We start from the raw sequence: 22,720 nt of genomic DNA on the forward strand, positions 1-22,720 counted from the left end.
CATTAAGGTAAAACACCGCAGAAAGTGAACAAGAACATACAAATCTCAACTAAAAAAGAAGTACAAAAAGAAATTCATGAAGAAAGGTTACATCCCTTCCCTATTTTTTAAACAACCTGCAGTCATATGTGACCGTGCATCACAAAACGAACAAAAAGTCGCTCCCAGTGATTTTGTGTGAGGACTGAAAATAGGTGAAATGGATCAACCCAACCAAACTTGAGTTTTTCATATTTTCTGAAAGAACAAGCCTTTTTCCATATCATATTAAAGTTTTGGATCATAAAACAAACAGGAACTTGTGTTTTCAGATTTTTTTTTCTCGAACAATTTTTGGTGGAATAGTGTGGTTAGATGTTTCTCATAGAACCCTGTTATCATTTTTGAAAAACCCTGTCCATACACTTCACTTTCAACTCCAATAACATTGAAAAGAATGATGCTACTGCAATGGAAGTTGGCATTAAGCATGTACAGAATGTCCTTATGATGCATGCTCAACTACAGATTAGTCTAATAATCCCTTCATCGTTGTTGCTCCGGTGGTCAACATCCTGTTTTTGTTCCATTCATCCCACAGCTAGCACAGCTTGGTAAAGATTAAACGCTTGAATACACCCTGTACTTCAGAGCCTGTTTTCTCAGTTCACACCTTCCAGTGTGTCCTTTCTTTCTAATATTTAGATAGGTTAGGAGAGTCCATTTGAAGTGAATTATACATAATTTTAAAGCTTAGAGTCTGTTCTTTCAGAATCTACTCGACGACTTTTTGTTTGTTTTGTGATGCAGGGTCACATATGATGACGTAGTTGAACACGGTGAATAAAACAATTCTAAGCTCACGGTGCAGTGTTGTAGCAAAATGTATAATAAAATATCATTAAAGGTGATTAGTCAATTGTATATTTGTCACCACTCTTTGGGACAAGTTTGTAAATTTGATCAACAAATAACATTTGATCATTGTTTTGAAGGGTTTTTAGTGTGTTACAGGATATTTGTCTTGAGTGTCCTTTCGCCTGTTTACATTCAGTTGCACTTGCTTATCGGGCTATACTGGGAACAGATGTGAAATTGATGTTGATGAGTGCAGCAGCTTCCCCTGTTACCAAGGCAACTGTGAAGACATGGTGGATGGCTACCTCTGCCACTGTAGTGAGGGTTTTGTTGGCGTCCACTGTGAGGTGGATGTGAATGAGTGTAGGTCGGGGCCGTGTCGCAACAAGGGGACCTGTGTGGACCGACCGGGCTCCTACCTGTGTCAATGTGCGCCTGGCTTCGAGGGGGTAAACTGTGAGGTGAGACCACTGGATACGATATGGATGAGACTACATCCTGGGGTGCATCACACGAGGTCTTAGAAGAAAAATCATTTAAAAAAACACCAATCCCGGGAGACTCCTCTCCCCGAAATTTTCTTTTAAAATGGTTTATTGATACTGAAAGAGAAAATTACTTTTCTCCAAAGTCACCTGCTGAATCTTCAAGATCGCACTCCTGATTTTGTGTCGACTGTGTAGCAGAAGTAAGACACAGACGTCACGTTTTCGTTGTCGGCGTCGTCAATAGTACTTACCGTATTGTGCTGTACTCAATAACTTACTAGGTATAGCCTTGAGTTATGATCAACAAATTCACAGCTCAGACTGATATACTATGCTCAGAAACTGCGATATGAAGGCGAGATATCGCTTGGCATTGGCTTCGTTCAATTTTAACAAACATTTTGGAAAAGTGAAGCGAGCGAGATTTTAAAATCTTGTCTAATGCTTTACAGGCAGTAACGTTAACACCAGGCTATCCCTGATGGCCGGCAGTGACACGATGATCTAGAACTTGGAATAGATAGCTTATGTTTCTGAAATTTCTTTAAATTCTGAAGAAAAAAATAGTTTTCAGTGACTATATCAAAATGCACTTAGTTGTAGAAGAATATAAATAGGTGTGAATTTGATAAAAAAAGCTGCAGTTTAATGCTGAAAATTGTATACATGTTCTGTGTTGATTGATGTATTTCAATTCAAGGTGTCAACAACGTTGAAGAAGAGATTGTTATCTATTCATTTTTACGGAAATAGATATTTGTTGTCTTGAATATCACTCTATTTTCATACACAAAAAAAAAATTATAGTTCAGCCGTGTGGAGAGTAGTAAGCGGAATATAAATGTTAGTGAATAGAGATACATTGTACATGTTGTCCTTACTGAAATAACCTTAGCAGGACTCACGAATCCCATTTCTCAATTGACGAATTCCCAACATTGTAAATATTACTAGCCGAAAAGGCCGTAAATGATAATTATGGTATAACTGGTAATTACGCTACCTATTCGTACTTTACCTTCGAGTGTGTCAACCATGAATCATGGTAGAAATAAAACTTTCTCTGCTACAGAACAATACAGATGACTGTGTACAGCACAATTGTCAAAACAACGGCACATGTCATGATGAGATCAACGGCTACCACTGTATTTGTGAGACCGGGTTCTTTGGTCCCTTCTGCCAGCTGGTAGAAACACCTGCATGCTCCTCCAACCCTTGTCTGAATGGTGGGAGATGTAGGGAGACGCCGGATGGTAGAATCGCTTGCACTTGTCTAACCGGTTTTCAGGGAGAATTGTGTGAGGAGGATGTCAACGAATGTGGGGGTCGCCAGTGTCAGAATGGAGGTACCTGTGTGGATCAGGTTTGTAAATGCATAGCACAGGCTTTTTGACCATCCGACATAGTATACAGTTGATGTTGTTTTTCATAAATCTAGGGTTTCCCCCTTTTGTTGCGACCTTATAACGTCTCTTTTTGTTTAAAGGTGGGGAGGAGTGTGAGGGTAGGTTTAAAATCACTCTTTTATGATTTTGCAGGATTTAATACCCTTCGTAAGAGGAACGAATGTTCACAAGTTGTTCGTAGAACTATTTCTGTTTGACTTCTGCCACTCATTAGATGTAAAAGTCCAGAAGTTACAGTCTATGGCTGTGATATTATCCAGAGAAAATCAAAGTGGTATCTGTCATTTTCCTTTGTATTGAAAGTGGCACTTAGAGGCATCAATCACTGAAAACGTTGAGGGGGGCTAACATCCCCCCCCCCCCCATTATAATTCTCGAGAGATGGAATTTGTTTTGTTCTTTTTTTTTGTCCTTTTATTGACAGAAAATTGTCTAAATATTCTACCAAAACTGTGCGTCAGATTACTGAATATCAACTCTGAGATCCGAGTATCCCCTGTCACAGCTCGTTTCCTTTCCACAGACTTGGTGAACTTTCAAGATCGACAAATTTCTGAATATTTCATGAAACGGTTTCAAAGGTGCACGTGCACCATCTACCAAGTCTGTCGTTACCTAGTTCTTGATTAAAAAGCACATTTGACTTCATAATAGTGCTGATCATAAACGTATCCTTCCTGTCTTATGATATCATTCTATGTTGTATATTATTCTGTAGTATCAAATTCTACTATAAAATATGATACATGTATTATATCACATCATATTATATCTTATATCATACCACATTATATTATAATATATTACATTATACTACACTAACTATAAATCATGTTATATTATATCAAAGCATTGCAGCGTATGTTATTGCGCCACGTAAGCTATGCTATAAACATCGTACCTGATTTAGCATTTTCCTTTCTCTTCCAAGCTAGAAATGATAACATGCAAGTCTTCTTTCAATACTCATAATATTTTTAGGTGAATGGGTACATATGTCAGTGTCTGCCGGGGTTCAGTGGCTCATTCTGTCAGCATAACGTGGATGAATGTTTCTCCCAGCCGTGCCTGCATGGTGCTACATGCCTTGACGATGTGGATAGATTCTCTTGCCAATGCTCAGATGGTGAGTCTATACGTATTGTTTCAAATTGATGACATTTTAGATTTGTACAGCTTTTGAGACACCTTTAGCGTTTGCAGGGGTGTCCTGACATGTATGATAAGAGACACGTTTGGGCCATGCTCCGGTTTTCTCGAGAGCAATTCCCATTAGTGTAACATCACGTTTTTGAAGTAATGTTGTCTTCAAGATTTCTTGGTAGATAAACATTTTGATTAAAGTCTGACATGCCTATTGAAATAAATATCAACGCAATCATTCTTGATCTAAGAAACAAATCGGTTACTAGGTTAGCATGTAACGAACTTCATGACTAATTTTCGTTTATGCTCTATAATTCCTCTTTTATGCTTGTAAAGACATTTTTTTTCTGTGCCTAAAAGCGTTGTCAGGAATTGGATCCATTGTCCTCCTGTGAGAAATTTCAGATTTGTTGCAATGAAAGCATCAAATGGTAAGCAGCTCCAACGGCTTACAAATATTATATTATAGTCTAGTGGGATTTGGGGAAAATATGACTGTTAGAGGCATTTTTTAGTAAAAGTTGGGAACCGGTCTATTTTGTATAATTCAAGTACGCTGAATCCGAAAATTCCGGTTCCCAAGCAGAATTTTGAGTCTAAGAGCATCTAATTTGCATAAACAAAATGGCCGCCAATTCATTGCTTTTTAAGGTGTTTCGATGATCTAATTTTCATAAAATGTTCCTAGACATGCAGAAATAGTAATAATTTCAGAAATTAAAGTGCAAAGACAATAGCTAGGTCATCAATTGTTCATAACTTTCACTTATGTATGCAAATTCAGAAGTGAAATATGCAAATTAGGAGTTGCCGCTGATACAGCAATGCATTACCGCATACGATATATGCACATGTATAGTACCTACGTGTTCATCTATCCGTGTATCTATGTGTTTGTACCTACATGTTGGGAACCGGGCTATTTTGTATAAATCAAGTACACTGAATTAAAAAATTCCTGTTCCCAAGAGGAATTTCGAGTCTAAGAGCATCTAATTTGCATAAACAAAATGGCCGCCAATTAATTGCTTTCTAAGGTGTTTCGATGATCTAATTTTCCTAAAATGGTCCTAGACATGCGGAAATAGTAATGATTTCAGAAATTAAGGTGCAAAGACAATAGCTAGGTCATCAATTGTTCATAACTTTCACTTATATATGCAAATTAAAAAGTGAAATATGCAAATTAGGAGTTGCCGCTGACACAGCAATGCATTACCGCATATGCACATGTATAGTACCTATATACGTGTTCACTTCTGTTTTTAATCATTTTAACAAGTTATCGGGCAAACAAAAAGTACTTGGTGTCGCCAGAGTCGAATCAAAATTAATCAATTCAAAAGAATTGAATTACACTTATGCAATTATCTATGCAAATTGGTATACAAGAGGATACATAACTGGCAGGATTCTAGATTCTACAACGCATTGCCGCAATATATGGATCTGAATCATAATTCTGATGATAGTTCATTGTATCAAGACCGGTTCACGATTCCTAGTGTGATAAAGAGATACAAGAACCAACTTTAAGTATTAAAATAAAACATGCATCTCATTTGCATAATAAATTAAGCAAAAATTTTCATTTTTTAACATATTTTCCCCTAAAACAAAGTTTTGCTAATAAAATGTACCTTGGCGTAGTGAAAAATAGATATGCAACCGTCAAGCAAACTGTACATGGTGTCATCTGAGTCCGAGGAAAATCAAGTACTGGAATCAACCAATTCAGAATAAAAAAAAAAGAATAACAATATTTGCAATGACGCATGAAATTGGTATGCAAGAGGCTATACTACAACAGGCTTCGAGATTCTACAACACATTGCCGCGATATATGAATCTGAATCATTATAGTTATAATATCAAGACATAAGTTGATGATTCTCTTGTGATAAAGAGATGCAAAAAAAAACCCCGTTATTAGAAGTACCCTAATAATCTAATTTGCATAATGAATTATACAAATAGATGGTCATTTGTATGGATATATTCCCTAAAACAAAGTCTTGCTATCAAAATGTACCTTGGCGTACTAAAATACAGCTAAGTTATCAAGCAAACAAGTTGCATATTATGATGTCGTCAGAGTCCAAAGTGAACCAGGTACTGGAATCAATCAATAAAGGAGAACTGAATGACACTAAAAGGAAATATGTTTTTTTGATTGATATTCAAGAGGCCGTAGACCAGGCAAGTTTCGAGATTCTACAACGCACTACCGCAATATATGAATATGTTTCATAACAGTTATAACATCAAGACCTGTTAATGATTCCTGGTGTGAATAAGAGATGCAAAAATTGACTGCAACTACTAAACAACACACATCTATTATCTCATTTGCATAATAGTATATGCAAATATTCACCCATTTTCTATGCATATTTACCATCAAAAACAAGGTCTTGCCATCAAAGTTATCGCCAGCCGGGCAATCACAACACTATACATTACTCTTCGGATTAGTGCAAGGTCACTTAATCCTTCCCTGTACTTTGTCGTTTTCATTAATGGATAAATTGGTTTATAGTTATTTTCAATCTGTTTGATTTAAAATCAAGTGGCAACTTTCATAAATTTCGTCATAATTTATTATTTTTTTTAATCTATCTCTTCACCCACTCTCCAGGCTCAAGCAAAAAAAAAAATTGTAAGAAAAATCCTGGTATCTCGGACAGTGTCGGAAACAGAAACGATAGATGAACTTTGTAATTCTAGACATCAACACCTTCTTATTTTGGCTGAAAAGAAACATAATCTGAGTCGAAAAGTCTATTTCTCAATCGAGCTAAATTGATCTACATTCATTCAAGGTTTGCATCATCACATTGTTGCTAAAGGGGTATCTCACCGGGCTTGAAACTAGTTCGCGACTAGTTCGCGACTCCGGATTATGCTAGTTGCAGAGACGTCTCCGCGACGTCTCCGAGACCTCTCCTGAAAATTACAGAGTCTGCGATTAGTCGCAAGAAATTTAAACATGTTCGATTTTTCGTGAAGTCTTCGCGACGTCTCCGAGACGTCTCCATCAGTTGCGGAGACGTCGCGGAGACTAATCATATCCGCGACTGCTGAGACGTCTCCGCGATGTCTCCGAGACGTCTCAGAGACGTCGCCGGGACCTGCTGGAGACCAAAAAAAGGATTGGAGCTAGATATATCAGTTGTACAGGCTGTAGACCACATCAAAACGTTCCCATCCATTGTCTACTGGTGAAGAAAGATCAGGTCTGGCACAGTGAGCAGGATTTTCTTCTTTTTTATCGTTTTTTTTAAATACAGGAGTATAGTCGTTGAACTGCTTCCGCGAGCGTTCAGGATACTTTTGTCGGTAAAATGGCGGAACATATTTTGTGCCAAACGAGCTTGTGTGATACATCTTTGAATCGAATATAAGTTTATTCTTATAAAGACGACTGATAACAACCATGTTCTTGGAACGCTTTCGTTTTCTTCTCGTACAAGCAGCATCCTTGATGATTGTGAGCCATTGATCACTTGCTTTAATAAGAGTGCTACTGTCAATATCAGTCTGGCAGAAAAAAAGCACAACTCCAGTATCTACGGAAGAAGGCTTCTTTAAGGTAGCTATCGGATCGATGTTAGTCTCAAGGGAACAAAAGTAACTTCATGTTAGCAAGGTGGTGGAAAACCCAGGTCCTCCATGAAAAGATCCATATCCTAATTCTTGGGCAGAAATTCAAGTGACAACGTGGATATTCAAAAACTATACTTGATAAAGCATATTAAGAGAGGCAAAATGGCAAATCTTTACGTCTGATACGAAGTGGAATCTTCTGTATGTAACATGGTTTCTAATGAGTATTCATTATTCCTTAGTTCTTACAATCCACTGGCCCTTAAAGCTAGAGGCCTGTTTGCTAAGAATGTCATTTCTATGATCTGAATCACACCTGGTGAGATATATCATAAGGCAGACAGACAAGGAGCGTGGCGTCGTCCAGTTAAGAATAAGTTGAAATGCATCATACTTGGTGGTTATCACTGGCGGCATGTTATCCACGTATATTGAAAACAAAAACAAAAAGGAACAGGAAGGTGTATTTCGCAGATTGCACTGGCCGAGGCAATTTCAGAGTTCGAACTGTCTTGGAAGTTGAGTAAGTTACATTCTTATAACAGATGTACAAGGATCAAATATAGGTAGATGTGTGCCACACGTCTTTTCTTTTTCCCATTTATTCTCCCTCACTGCCATTCTAACATTGTTATTCAAATTTATCATGATAAGGCAAAAGTGGCAAAAGATCGCAAAGTTTAAGATCGCGAAGTCTTCACGATCTTTTGTTGTCCGGTCACACTGGCAAGAGATCGAGAAGTTTGGCGAGGACAGCATTATAAAATGAAATATCCCTAGCTGTAGTGGGAAGTTTCGCAGAAAGTTTGCAGTCAAACGCATTTGAAATACTTAAACTTTTCGATAATTTGCCAATTTGGCTGCGCCTTTTGAGATCTTGGAGATCCTAACTTGAATTCTTAAAAAAAAAATCCCAAAGGACCTCTTTAGAGGATTTGAACAAATAAAAATTTACCAGGGTATATAGGCTATTGAATGAACTGCATGCACATAAAACTCATGAAGCCTACATATAATTTGCATACCAATTACAATATTTGCATTTATTTTGATACCACTGAGAAGGGATTCTGGTTTTTATCTAACCCTCAAAACCTTAAAGTCTATATGTCTAGTGGTTTTAACTTCCCTCTCAAGAAAAAAAAAACAAACATAAAAAACCTTCCAGGGTTAATATATATTTATCTGCATATTTCAGTACTAATTTGCATAATTATGAAAGAAATATACTATTTACCACCTAAGAAACGTTTATCCCTCAAGTTGCTAAGTCCATTCAATGTGCATAGATTTCAAATCACTTTTTTCCAGGTCGTTCACAAAAAAAAAAAAATCTAGAAAATGCGTGTCTGTAACTCACAATTTCTGTGGCTGGGCAGCCATTTTGTTTATGCAAATTAGATCGTCAAGATCGGTGAATTTCGCTTGGGAACCGAAGTTTTCCTAACCCTCAAAACCTTAAAGTCTTCATATTTAGTATTTAATTTGCCTCTCAAGAAAAAAAAATGTCAAAATTACTCTACCAGTGTTAATGTATATATAAATATATTCATCTGCATATTTCAGTCCTAATTTGCATAATTATGAATAAAATATACTATCTACCACCTGAGAAACGTTTATCCCTTAAATTTGTAATTCTATTCTCTGTACAAACATTTCAAATCACTTTTTTCCAGCTCGTTTGCAAAGAATTTCTAGAAAATGCGTATCTGAAACTGATAATTTCTGTGGCTTGGCAGCCATTTTGTTTATGCAAATTAGATGGTCAAGATCGGCGAATTTCGCTTGGGAACCGGATTTTTCGGATTCAGCATACTCAAATTAGGTAAAAGAGACCGGTTCCCAACTTTTACTCAAAAATGCCTCTAACACCATTTTAGAGAGCCCTTTTTCAGAAATCCCACTAGACTATTAGACTCTTATTGTTCAATAGGATTGTGGTAACTTAGCACTCGTCTGACAGAAAGCACAGGTCTAATTCAGCTTATGAGTAATCATCACGATTTTCCAGACTAGCATGCCTTACAGTGACGGGGCATTAAACTGCACATTACTTGAATATGAGACCATTCTGAAGCAAATAATTTTCACACAGCAATAGATATATAATCTACTCTTAAATGAATCTCACAAAAATTACAACAATCATCCCCTAGCATTCCCACTGATTCCCACTGATCAGTTACTAGCCATTCCCTTTAAGCGCAGACCCTACAAACCCATAATTTGACAAGTCTGTAAAGATAATTATAATGTACAACGCGACCTTGGTGGCCTCAAGATAATGAACCAAAAAGGAGAAAAGTCATCTTAAATCAGTCCTGAATACCGGAGTACTGCATACGCATAATACTGGCCTTTAATTAGAAGCAGTACCGACTGTCGAACAAAAGCTCGGTAGTCTAGAGGATTCAACGCCTGTCTAGAAATCATGAGATCGTTGGTTCAAACCCAACCCTAATGCCCATGACTTTTCATCATGGCTACAAGAACACTTAATAATAACGAAGGGTAATTTATCAATCAGTCATATGATTGCTTTCGTCATCAGGTTACACTGGAGAGCAATGCGAGACAAATATCGACGAGTGTGCTTCTAGTCCCTGTGAGAATCTAGGCACTTGTGAAGACATAGTCGCGGGCTTCCTTTGCAAATGCACTGATGGCTTCAGGTAATAAAAGTGATGATTGCTGTTTTCAAATTGATTTCTTCATCGACACAGCTCATGATTTCTTCATTGACACAGCTCAGAGAACTACATGTTAGAATGGCATAAATGCTTATGACAGAAACGGTCTGAGGGAAGAAGTTTTGTATTTATATAGTGTAAGAAAGTAAGAGGCACAGGGGCCCTTACTTTAGTTACGCAAGAGTGTCAGGTAGTCAAATTAGGCACGATCATGTACTTTCACACATACACACACACACACACACACACACACACATAAATGCAGTCATAGACTGCATAATATTTCAGAAATTAAGTTGGAGGTTGTTTGAAAGCTACTTAATAATACCTTTGTTTTGTTTTGCTTAATATTTTTCTGATTTGCCCTTTCATTATAGTGGGATCACTTGTGCAGAGGAGAGCATGGAGTGTGAAAGTGACCCCTGTCTTAATGGAGGCACCTGTGTGGAAGGATTCCTGCAGTTTGTCTGCCAGTGTGCTCCTGGCTACACTGGCCAACAGTGTGAAACTGGTATTAAGAATACATTTGCTCTGATTTTGTACAGAAAAGATTAATACATACATATCTTTATAAAAAAAAGGATATATATATATATGTATATAATATATATATATATATATATATATATATATATATATATATATACACACATGTATATCCATATAAATTTCATTAATTGTATGATCCTATAGTGTCACGGATTCATCCTATAAGCTCATCCTATTCTTAACAATCCATTTCTGTTTTATTAGATGTCTTAATATTATTCTGCACAGTATGCATTGTTTGTTTTATGATAATGTGCATTTATTCTCACAAACATGTAGTACTATACATTGTATCCTTTATAGTGTTAACACTTATTTACGTTTTTGTTTGTATGCTTTATATATCGCCTTTTGTTAGGTAGAAATAAAAAAAAAATCGAAATACAGATACTGTATGTATAGGCCGACCTGCTATTAAAATGATCAATCAACTAAATCTTACATTGAGTCATGGAATGTATTTTGCTTGGACTGTATGACAGGTCGTTTCTTTTCTTTTCTTTTTTCTTTTTCTTTTTTTGCAGCTCTTCCGACTGATTTTGATCTCGAGTTTATTGGCCAATCCAAGATAGTCAATATGACTAGCAACAAACAAGATAACCTGAGCAGACTTACACTGTCGGTCTGGTTAAGGAGCCTTCGTGTAATTCCAGACTTCCGTCTGTTCAGTTACAACTTCCAAGATAAGAAATGTTCTGTGTATGACATCTGCAACTTAAAACTAACAAGTGAAAGGTAACTTGGTTTTCTTTTGTCGTTGTTGTTGTTGTTTCTGTTAATGTTGCTGTTTGTTGTTGAAAGCCACGAAAGATCCACAGTTCAAGCAAGCTATCTAATGTTCGTCATTGTTAATGTCTCCAGATCTCTGATACTCCTATATATTTCAGATATTTCATAATATATCATGAACCTTATAGGTTTCTAACGTTATCAACTTATGAATGGCCTATTACGAGAGCAAGGTATTGTTTGTTATTTGTGTGAAATGAATGCTGAAACCCAATGTATCCAAGTCTGTTTTATATGGAAATTACTACCTGGTGAGAGTTATTTCTATTTGCTATGGTTGAACTGCAATAACTATTTAGCCATTATGCGGTAGTTAAAATTTGATTTATTTTTTCCAAATAGTTTAAAACCATCTTTTAATAGAACTGTTCAACATTATCCTTCCTGTTGCATTTAGCTGCAGATTCGGCGAGGATGTGACTCAAATTTCGAGAATTAATGAAACGTACTTAACCACTTTCCATGTTGCGCTTGTGGCAACAATAGACTCAAAGATGTCATTAATTGTATACAAATTGTTTAAGGATTAATTCATCAAATAGCACTTCAGGAAAAATTACAGAAATGTCATTATTCAAAGTTCACATTTCATATTTACTGTTGAGATTGATGAAACCTAGACAACAAGAGTTCTGCCAGGGATCCCTCATGTATGATTTGTTTTATACACCAATCACAAGACCCAAATTGTATCTTCTCATTCTACTTACCAGCGTAACATACAACGTTGGAACTTCGCTCTGCGACGCCAAATGGCATCACATACTTATCACATGGACATTCACACCGACCAGTTCCTGGACTCTTTCAGTGGACAGAGAGGAGCCTCTATCAGGCAATGTTACCATGGCAATTGGGCACGCCCGCTCTGGAGGACGGATCTGGTTTGGAGCAGACATGATAGGCGACACAGGTAGGAAAACAATTTGATCTGTTATTACTGGCATTTCTGTCATAGCAATTGGTGACCTTGTGCAAAAAAAAAAAAAAAAAAAAAACGTGTCTGATGTATTTTGGAATAATTAGAAAAGGACCATTGACACATTCAATATCTATTGTACTTTGGTTCGTTCGAGCCCAACTTAGACTCTTGTTCTCATGTACAGTGATGCTCTCCTATTTGTGTTTTATTGTTGGATTGGTTTATCATGTACTCTTTGATCAGTTTTGTCTTTTCAAAATGCCTGTTGAAAGTGGCAGTGAATGATGGTGAGCTGAAGAATAATTTTGACATTGTCTGTTTGGTACACATTGACAGATTACATCGCCATCAGTAACTACAACGTCTGGAGTTCAGTACTGTCTGTTGCTGAACAGGAGGGCCTTGCGTCATCATGTCAGCCTGCCATCTTTGGTGACATGGTGTCATGGACAGACATGCCTTCACATGTCAATGTCTCGTCCAATCAGCTAGAATCACCGTCCCATTGTGATGGTAAGACTATTAATACACAGCTGATTTTGGTCAGATTCATCCTTTTCTTTTTTACATTAGATCAAACTTGTTTGACGTATTTCAGGCATTTTGATTGCATTTAAATTGATACATGATGATGCGTTAAATTATGAGAAATGCTTTTACATTGTATAAATAAGCGTTCATAAGAAGTGTATCTTCCGATAATAGTTTGATATGAATTAGCATATTACCACGATACAGGTTTCAGGTTGCAGTTTAGTAATTTCAAGTAGTTAAAGACTTGTTGCTGAGTAATTATGTATAGTGAGCAGGATTCATTCTGTATTACTTTAACATGTATAGGAATTAAGATGGTCAGGACAGCCGCCTGGAATATGCATTATGAACTAATGAATCAATTGCATTCTGAGCGATCATGATACCAACATAAAATCCTTCTGTCAATTTATATCCTTACAGAATACATCGTATTACCTATGATGAACGTTTTTAAAATCTATGCTAAAAGCTCTAGTGAATTTGTTGATGTAAGGCTGATGATACTAGCCAAAGAAATATCTATAGGTCACGTCTCATCTTCTCACAACTGAACACATATACTCAACAACATGGGATACATGTGTGAGCAATCAGGTGTGTTGTGTATCCTCTCTTACAGATATTAACGAGTGCCTTTCAAACCCTTGTCAGCATGGCTCCTGCCATAATAAACTGGGATCATTTTACTGCGAGTGTGAAGAGGGCTACACAGGCATCCAGTGTGAACAAGCCCAAGACCTGTGCAGTCCAGAATTCTGTAAGAACGGTGGAATATGTGAAACCCAAGAGGGAACAGCCGTCTGTTATTGTCCTGATGGATATTTTGGCAATTTCTGTGAAACTCAAAAAGGTATGATAACTTAGACAAATATGTATCAATAACGTCTTTGAATGCTTTATAAAGCCCTATAGGCTTACTTCGTTTCATCGGGTGATCGCGTTCGGGTCGGGTGGTCGCGATACACGACCTTTCGTAGATTATATGCCCTGATATACGAAAGGTCGGGTGGAGCATTTGAGAATTAGACCCCTATTTTTTACGAAGTATCGGGTACAGCTTACCCGAATTTTCGAGAAAAAGCCAGTGCAAATTTACGAACGTTCGCGTGTTTTATCTCCGAATACGCGATTGTATTCCTATGTTTTTACACTGAAAAAATTATCACAAGCGTTTGTATACAAGGCTAGCAGCACATAATGCTCGCCGTGCATAACTATGGCAAAGCGATACGCTCGCGTGCGATAAACTGATCATGCAGGTTTCAATGGACGACCATTCATATTGTACAGTATGTGCGGCGAAAGTTCTAGTCGTCTCGACTCGTGGATTACAACGATCTGGTCCTTCCTTTTATATCTGAACATCTTGGCAACATTGTTATCGGCATTATCGTGGTTTCTGTCTCCACTCATTTCTTCACTGCTGGTGACAGCTAGCTCATACCACCTCCATGGACTTTATTGGGCTGAGTCGTCATATCGGTCCCCTCTAAGTGCGTGTGTCTTTACCATGTGCAAAGTCTATGGAGGTTGACAGCAGTCACCGGCTGCACTATGACGAAATACAAATTATGAACACTTGTACGTGTAACTGAATGGCGGTGAATGGAGTGGGGACCTATTTCAGGATAAATGTCCTTTATTGTACAAAACCACATAGTATCGATATGGAGACATTCTTTTACATCACTGCGAATTAAAACTTTAGTTCTTTGACTGAAAAGATGGAATTCTTTTCAGATATGATCAGAATCTGGTTACCGGTGCATGAAATAGGCCTAATCCCTTCAAAATTTGATAAGATTGTGAAACCTTTTTAATCCCTTTCTGAAATATTTTTCAAAACTGATCAGTTAGTTTGGTTGGTCAAAGTAGACTCACACAGAACTCTGATTAATTGGTTCAGTTCACGTTCTCTGCTTTACCATGCAATTCTATGTTTTGTCGACCCTAAAGACTGTGCAAAATGCAAACTTTGGGATTGAATGAGCATAGATTCAGTGTACCGTCGTGATTTTGTTGCAAACATTTTAACATAATTTAGCCATGTCCATATTATACATGACGATCTGGTTGCCATAGCGAGGGTATACACTGACAACCATGTCTGTAGGTTTTTTGCGTGTTTTACTGTTCCATCGGGCCTAATAGAGGATATTTTCGGAAGTTTAAATACAATCCCTTACGAAAAAGTCCTGTGGTACTCCTGTGGTAATTACCACAGGACGGTACCACAGGACAGTACCACAGGAAAGTACCACAGGAAAGTACCACAGGACAGTACCACAGGAATTGTCCTGTGGTATTTTGGAACATACCACAGGACACTACCACAGGAATTCCTGTGGTATTTTGGGACGTACCACAGGGCAGTACCACAGGAAAGTACCACAGGACCGGTACCACAGAACAGTACCACAGGACAGTACCACAGGAATTCCTGTGGTATTTTGGGACGTACCACAGAGCAGTACCACAGGAATTCCTGTGGTATTTTGGGACGTACCACAGGGCAGTACCACAGGACTAGTACCACAGAACAGTACCACAGGAACTGTCCTGTGGTATTTTGGGACAGTACCACAGGACAGTACCACAGGTCGATCATTACCACACAGCATTACCACAGGGCAGTACCACACAGCATTTCCATGGTACCACAGGAGAGTACCACACAGGATAGATCGAAAAAAAAAAATCTGGGAGACTTTTAGCCACATATCAAGGAATGTTTCTGATAGGTGAGTGATGGATTTTAGGACAAACATGGCCCAACTTCATAACCTGTCCTACTCCTAACATATAACCTCAAACGAGAATCTAATGGCCAAGTGCCAATCTAGTCCTATAATAGATCTATATAGTCATATTCTATTCCTAGGTAGCCATCGACCCTCTCAGTACATATATATATGGCCGTCTATCCGTAAAGCATTAAGGCATGGTTACTAACTCGATTATACTTTATTATCAAGATATGAAATTACACTTTCATAACAATATCTATGATATTGGGAATAACATAACATAATTAGACAATCTTTCATAAAGTTCAAAGTAAGTTCCATCATTAATACTTTGACTTTTTAAGTCATATATGTATTTTCTAAAATCTAGAGTGCTTTTTATGAATATTCATGAGCTATGTAAAAATTTGTACCACAGGAGTACCACAGGAGTACCACAGGAGTACCACAGAAGTCCTTATGAAATTTCTCATGCTTTACATCAGCACTTTCACTAAATAGGTAATACTGTAGGAGTATAGGACAGGATAAGTAATGGCAAATCAATTGTTATAATTCACAGCATAACTCATCTATCAATTAATTGAGGAATATTAATATGTGTTTTTTTGTTTGTATTTTTGTTATAAATTTCAGTTGATTCTGCCTTACAATTTTCCTGTGTGGTACTCCTGTGTGGTACTGCTGTTTGATATTCTCCTGATGTGATAGTCCTCTGGTATAAAATGTTAAGAAAAAAAAAGAATATCCTGTAGCATTTTTCTGTGGTACTGACAAATTTAATTTGCTGTGTTGTACTTCTGTGTGGAATAGCACCATATTATGATTTTCTTGTGGGATTTTGGACAGTTCCTGTGGTACTCTCCTGGATACATCGAAAATTACCACAGGAATTCCTGTCGTACTGTCCTGTGGTACGTCCCAAAATACCACAGGACAAGTCGTGTGGTAGTGTCCAGTGGTACTATCCTGTGGTACTGTCCTGTGGTACGTCCCAAAATACCACAGGACAAGTCGTGTGGTACTGTACTGTGGTACTATCCTGTGGTACTGTCCTGTGGTACTGCCCTGTGGTACGTCCCAAAATACCACAGGACAAGTCGTGTGGTACTGTCCTGTGGTACTATCCTGTGGTACTTTCCTGTGGTACTGTCCTGTGGTACTGCCCTGTGGTATTGTCCTGTGGTACTGCCCTGTGGTACTGTCCTGTGGTACGTTACAAAATACCACAGGACAAGTCGTGAGGTACTGTCCTGTGGTAATATCCTGTGGTACTGCCCTGTGGTACTGTCCTGTGGTACGTCCCAAAATACCACAGGACAAGTCGTGAGGTACTGTCCTGTGGTAATATCCTGTGGTACTGTCCTGTGGTATGTCCCAAAATACCACAGGACAATTCCTGTGGTACTGTCCTGTGGTATGTCCCAAAATACCACAGGACAAGTCGTGTGGTACTGTCCTGTGGTACTTTCATGTGGTACTGCCCTGTGGTACTTTCCTGTGGTACTGCCCTGTGGTACTGTCCTGTGGTACGTCCCAAAATACCACAGGACGAGTCGTGTGGTACTGTCCTGTGGTACTATCCTGTGGTACTTTCCTGTGGTACTGCCCTGTGGTACGTCCCAAAATACCACAGGACAAGTTGTGTGGTACTGTCCTGTGGTACTATCCTGTGGTACTTTCCTGTGGTACTGTCCTGTGGTACTGCCCTGTGGTACTGCCCTGTGGTACTGTCCTGTGGTACGTCCCAAAATACCACAGGACAAGTCGTGAGGTACTGTCCTGTGGTACTATCCTGTGGTACTGTCCTGTGGTACGTCCCAAAATACCACAGGACAATTCCTGTGGTACTGTCCTGTGGTACTATCCTGTGGTACTTTCCTGTGGTACTGTCCTGTGGAACTGCCCTGTGGTACTGTCCTGTGGTAAGTCCTAAAATACCACAGAACAAGTCGTGTGGTACTGTCCTGTGGTACTATATCCTGTGGTACTTTCCTGTTGTACTCTCTTGTGGTACGTCCCAAAATACCACAGGACAATTCATGGGGTACTGTCCTGTGGTACCGTTGTGTGGTATATATCCCAAAATACCACAGGACAATTTGTGTGTATACTGTCTTGTGGTAATGTCCTGTGGTACTTTCCTGTGGTAATGTCCTGTGGTACTGCCCTGTGGTACATCCCAGAGTACCACACGATCCTGTGACACAGTACCACACAGTTCCTGTGTTAACATATATTTGTGTGGTACATTGTGTGGTACCAACCAGTACCACAGGGAGTACCACATGAGCCTGTAAAACAGTACCACACAGTTCCTGTGGTAACATTCATTTATGTGGTACATTGTGTGGTACTGACTAGTACTACAGGGAGTACCCTACAAGCCTGTGGTACAGTACCACACAGTTCCTGTGGTAACATTACAAGTGTGTGGTACATTGTGTGGTACCGACAAGTACCACAGGGAGTACCACAGGACTTTTTTGTTAGGGATGTATTCATATTCTCCATCCTGTAATGTTATTGTTTTTATTTAGCCATAAAATTATGTTTCTGAGGATATTTCATTCTCTTTTATTTGTTATTGCCATTTTTGTGCTATTTTGTGGCCTGTTTGATGTCTTTTGCTTTGATTTATTCACTGGTTTCGCCGTCCCTGATTCACCCGATACTTCGTCACTTGAATGACACTTTTTTACGTATCGTCGCGTTAAACGATCAGCCTTATGTCAAGGATTATCTGTATTAAATTGTGATTATTTTACCCATCCTTACCCGACCCTTCGTAGATTAGGGCACCTAATCTACGAAATGTCGGGTAACGTGACCACCCGACGCGAACGCGAACACCCGAAGGAACGAAGTAAGCCATATCTATAGATATATTTGCAAAGTGCATACGTTCTGAATATATATACAAATCTATATGACAGTGGGAATGTTACCCAAAAAGCTATTTTTTTTTATAACTGATTAGTAAATAGAATATCTAAGTCCACCTGAGGGCTGTCGCTCTAAATTTGCTAACACAAAATTGGATTTGAATTACAATGCATTTCAAAAAGCTTTTTTATTTTTAATTTTCCATTGCAATGGTTTGATGGAAGGTCGAAATTTTCTTAACGCGGTGAAACTTTACTTTCACAAGGGACACTTTCTAGTTCTTTTAGCAAGGGAGTCTCCAAGTGGCACCCAAATTTATGAACAGATATGACAGAAGTAGAATCAATGTGTTCTTTAGTATGTTAATAAAAGCAGATCACCTTTTGAATCGACGGATCGACTTAATCATTCATTGAAAGACTTTCATTTTGAAACACAATGGTGAAATGGTGAACACAATGCCACCGTATTTCTTTAATGTAAATGCATCTTATTGCATTGCACTTAGTATCAAACACATGCATGACAACGACATTGCATTTAGTAATGAGATTGCATCCATATTTATCAAAATAAAGTTTGGAATGGAAGAATATCAGAGAGTGGTGCTCTCATGATAATATCGTCATGTTCAAGCCCGTTTTGAATATCTTGTGTGTCCATTCAGTGGATGGCGGATGGTCAAACTGGTCATTGTGGAGTGAGTGTAGCTTGACCTGTGCTGGAGGTGTCCAGTCTCGCACAAGGACCTGCACTGACCCAGTCCCCCAGGGTGGGGGCCTCAACTGCACAGGGGAGGAGCTGGAGGAGAGAATCTGCAATGACGTTCCCTGTCCAGGTAATGCAAACACCCCTATTTCTCTCAGGGGATAAGGTCCTACTTCACAGCAGTTCACGTGTACGATGTAACAGCATGGAATGTTCGTTTTGGGTTTTTTTTTTTAGGGTCCTTAGTATAATCAGGAAGGGATACAGCAACTGTTTTTGCTTCATTGTTCCTGCCCAGTTAGGTAGTACGAACACCGCTGTTTTCCCTAGCAGGAAGTCCAATATTAGAACGCATTTTTGATTGTGTTACTGAGTTAAAGTGTTCATTAGGAAAATAGAAAAAAAATCGAATGTATACTATTTACTAAAAAGAAAAATTTGACTTACAATTTGCTAAAAGTGCAGAACTAAAAAAAACATGGAGAATGTCAAGGCTGTCCGGGCATTATCGAGCTACCCATGTAGTGTGTAAGCAAAGAAAAACAAAGGCAGGTTAACTAATGTTCTTACCTCTACCATTTAATCTTTCCACCTGTTAGGTTGTCTCGGGTTGAAACGACCCTTGAGGGGTTTCCTCCAATGCCACGAAGTGGATGACATACAGACTTGCAACATCGGTTGTCGCGACGGCTACGGCTTTGCAGAGCCCATCCAGGAGAGCTACACATGTGGGGAGGCTTCGAATTATCGATGGAGCCACCAGACAAATGATAATCCATCAGCAAGACTGCCCCCATGCACTGGTAAGACGATTCTCTTTAATACCTAGTGCATGGTGTTGTTAGCTGGAATGGGAATTGTTGTTTCTTATACTATAAGGAATGACAAGGACTATAACATAGTCCTATTTCATAATTATTTCATAGCCCTCGTTGACATTATGAAAAGTGTGTGTTTATACTTCTTTATCCAAGCGGTAACCTCAGATGAATGATAAGGATAACACCTGAATGTTAATTGTCTTGATACAGCCATACAGCTAAATCTAGGCTTGACCTTTTAATTTGCAAACCTGTCGCTATTAAAGTAGAAAATATCTCGAGTGAGTGCCTCTAAGGCATAGAATAAGAGCTTTGTCTACACTGAAAATATATATGCCAAGTTACAAAACTCTGAATGATATATGTATTTGGCCAGAAATTTTAGCTCGTCGGAGCCAAGGCTCAAGTAACATAATTTATTGTGATCATTCATTAGGATCAGTATTGTATTGTCCGGCATGTGCACTGTGTGTTGTCCGTTGTCCGTCGTGCATAAACTTTTTTTTTAATATGTTATAATAATTATATTGAGCTCCTTGAAAACCACAACACAGATTTTCACCAAACTTGGCAGGCAGCATCCCAAGGGAGATACCAGGGGGCCCTGAAGCCTCTATTTTATCATTACGTTAAGGATTCTTTTTTTTTTTTCATAATCTTCTGTATATCCAGAAGTACTGGAGCTTTAACAGTAAGTGCTGTGAACACATTCATAGGTAAATGTAGTTTCAGATTTGTTCGTCATGGATCCGTGGTCCCCCTTCCCTTGGGACAGGAGTTGGGGATACCATGGCCCAACGTTTTATGTTTTACTTTTTTTTTTTCAATACAGGTCCATGTGAGAATGATTGTATACACCTGTGAAAAGATTTGAACCTTATGGCATTCTCCATGACAACTTACAGACTAGTTCCAAGAACAAGTGGTCAAAATAATGGTGTACATATTATTGATTTGGTTAACTACACTGAAATCCATCCATTCTTATCCAAGGGTTTCTTGTTGCAAAAGACTTGCAGATAATTGCAAATATGCTTGAAACACAGATAACCCATTGAAATTTCATAGATGCGCGTCTTAGTTTTTTGTGCATAAATGAGCTAGCTGAATAACACCTTTGATATTTTTCTTTAAATTGTAGTGTGTGTTCTTGTGCCTTTGGTTTGTTTTGTCTTGTTTTGGGTAATATTTACTATTTCCACTAAAGGCTATTTTTTCATTTTTCTTTCCTTTCCCTCGGTTTCTGTGTATATGATTCTAGAGTGTATTGATATTAACGTGTGTTAGAGAGTAGGCCTATAGTCCAAAAAAGACCAGACGCCTGGTAATTTTACTGTCATTGAATGCTGTTGAAAATGTTTATTTTTGTGATGTCAAAAACGTACATGTCGTCGACTTATGAACAAGAACAATGTTTTGATCTGATCAATAAAATCTAGAAAAAAAAAACATTTTTTTTTTAATGAATTCAACAATGTATTTATTCATAATGCAGAACTTGTGCAAAGCCTGGGTAGCACTGGCATTGTGTCAGTGGCATTCCCCACCGCCGTGTGTAACTCAGAAACGGACAGGGAGATCCTAACAAATGCGGCGAATGATCTCCTCACAGAGAATTCAAATGAGATCGAGTGCATTGATGACAAATCTTGTCGCATCGTTGACATTCAGGTCAGTTCCTGCAAGTCTCTGTGTATTCTAGTTTTCACATATAGTTACTAATACTTTTCACTGCGAATCTATGGTGTAGGTCTTTATTGGGGAAGGAGAGGTATGCTGCGTTCTAACCACATAAGTATTTCGTACGAAATAAATATGGACAATGAGCACTTAATAAATTATATCTAGTGAGAATTATCTGTTTTTGTCCCTGTGACCATACTTCATTTGAGATTGGTCATTTGAGATTGATATGTATTTATATGAATGAATAAATGTTTAAAAAAAAGAGACATTAACAACAGATGCAGCAATTTTTGATATATTTCAAGCTAACATCGTTGTGTGTGTGTATGTATGTGTGTGTGTGTGTGTGTGTGCGTGCTCTCGCTGCAGGTTGAGAACTGCGAGCCCCAGATAGGACGTCGATCTGTTCGAGACGCTCAGCCGGTCACCATTAGCATCACCGTCCAGCAGAATGCAACCAGCTACATCCCTCTTCCAGGCTCAGGTGTGTGCTGCTGGTATCTCCTCCGTGGTCCCTTTATGCCCCATTTGATTCTAAAATGATACATAATAATTACACCCTGCCATATGACGTTAACAAAAAAAAAGGGTCATGCATGTGTAAAGTTTGAGAAATCTAAATGAGACTGTGATAATTGATTTTAATCATCTCAAAACCAAAGATTGTGTATCCTTGTACACCCAATAAGAAATGAAAACCAATTAATTTATTATATAGGGTGAGTCAGAAAAAATCCCATCATTTTGAAGTTATCTTGTTTCGATTATGCATATCTAATCATAGGATTCATAATATTTCAGGGTAGAATTATCCTCCCACCATTTTTGTAATCTTTGTTATTTGGATCCTTACATGCAGGACTGAATAACAAACAATCATTTTTTTAGAAGATTGT

At 38.3% G+C, this 22,720-nt stretch overlaps 1 protein-coding gene across 1 annotated transcript in view; it reads left to right on the forward strand.

Moving 5' to 3' along the window:
* The window catches only part of LOC139730284 (uncharacterized), a 77,046-nt gene that overhangs the window by 49,286 nt on the left and 5,040 nt on the right, over positions 1-22,720 (forward strand). The window contains exons 33-45 of the mRNA XM_071641163.1: positions 1,034-1,298; positions 2,398-2,706; positions 3,716-3,860; positions 10,041-10,161; positions 10,557-10,690; positions 11,253-11,463; positions 12,231-12,430; positions 12,776-12,952; positions 13,596-13,826; positions 19,277-19,447; positions 19,917-20,120; positions 21,634-21,809; positions 22,194-22,308. Coding sequence (XP_071497264.1) covers positions 1,034-1,298; positions 2,398-2,706; positions 3,716-3,860; positions 10,041-10,161; positions 10,557-10,690; positions 11,253-11,463; positions 12,231-12,430; positions 12,776-12,952; positions 13,596-13,826; positions 19,277-19,447; positions 19,917-20,120; positions 21,634-21,809; positions 22,194-22,308 — 2,459 coding nt within the window. The remainder of the gene's footprint in view (positions 1-1,033; positions 1,299-2,397; positions 2,707-3,715; positions 3,861-10,040; positions 10,162-10,556; positions 10,691-11,252; positions 11,464-12,230; positions 12,431-12,775; positions 12,953-13,595; positions 13,827-19,276; positions 19,448-19,916; positions 20,121-21,633; positions 21,810-22,193; positions 22,309-22,720) is intronic.

This window comes from Diadema antillarum, unplaced genomic scaffold (assembly GCF_040938485.1).
Source record: "Diadema antillarum isolate AM-2024a unplaced genomic scaffold, OU_Dant_1.0 seq00000300_RagTag, whole genome shotgun sequence".
Lineage (NCBI taxonomy): Eukaryota > Metazoa > Echinodermata > Echinoidea > Diadematoida > Diadematidae > Diadema > Diadema antillarum.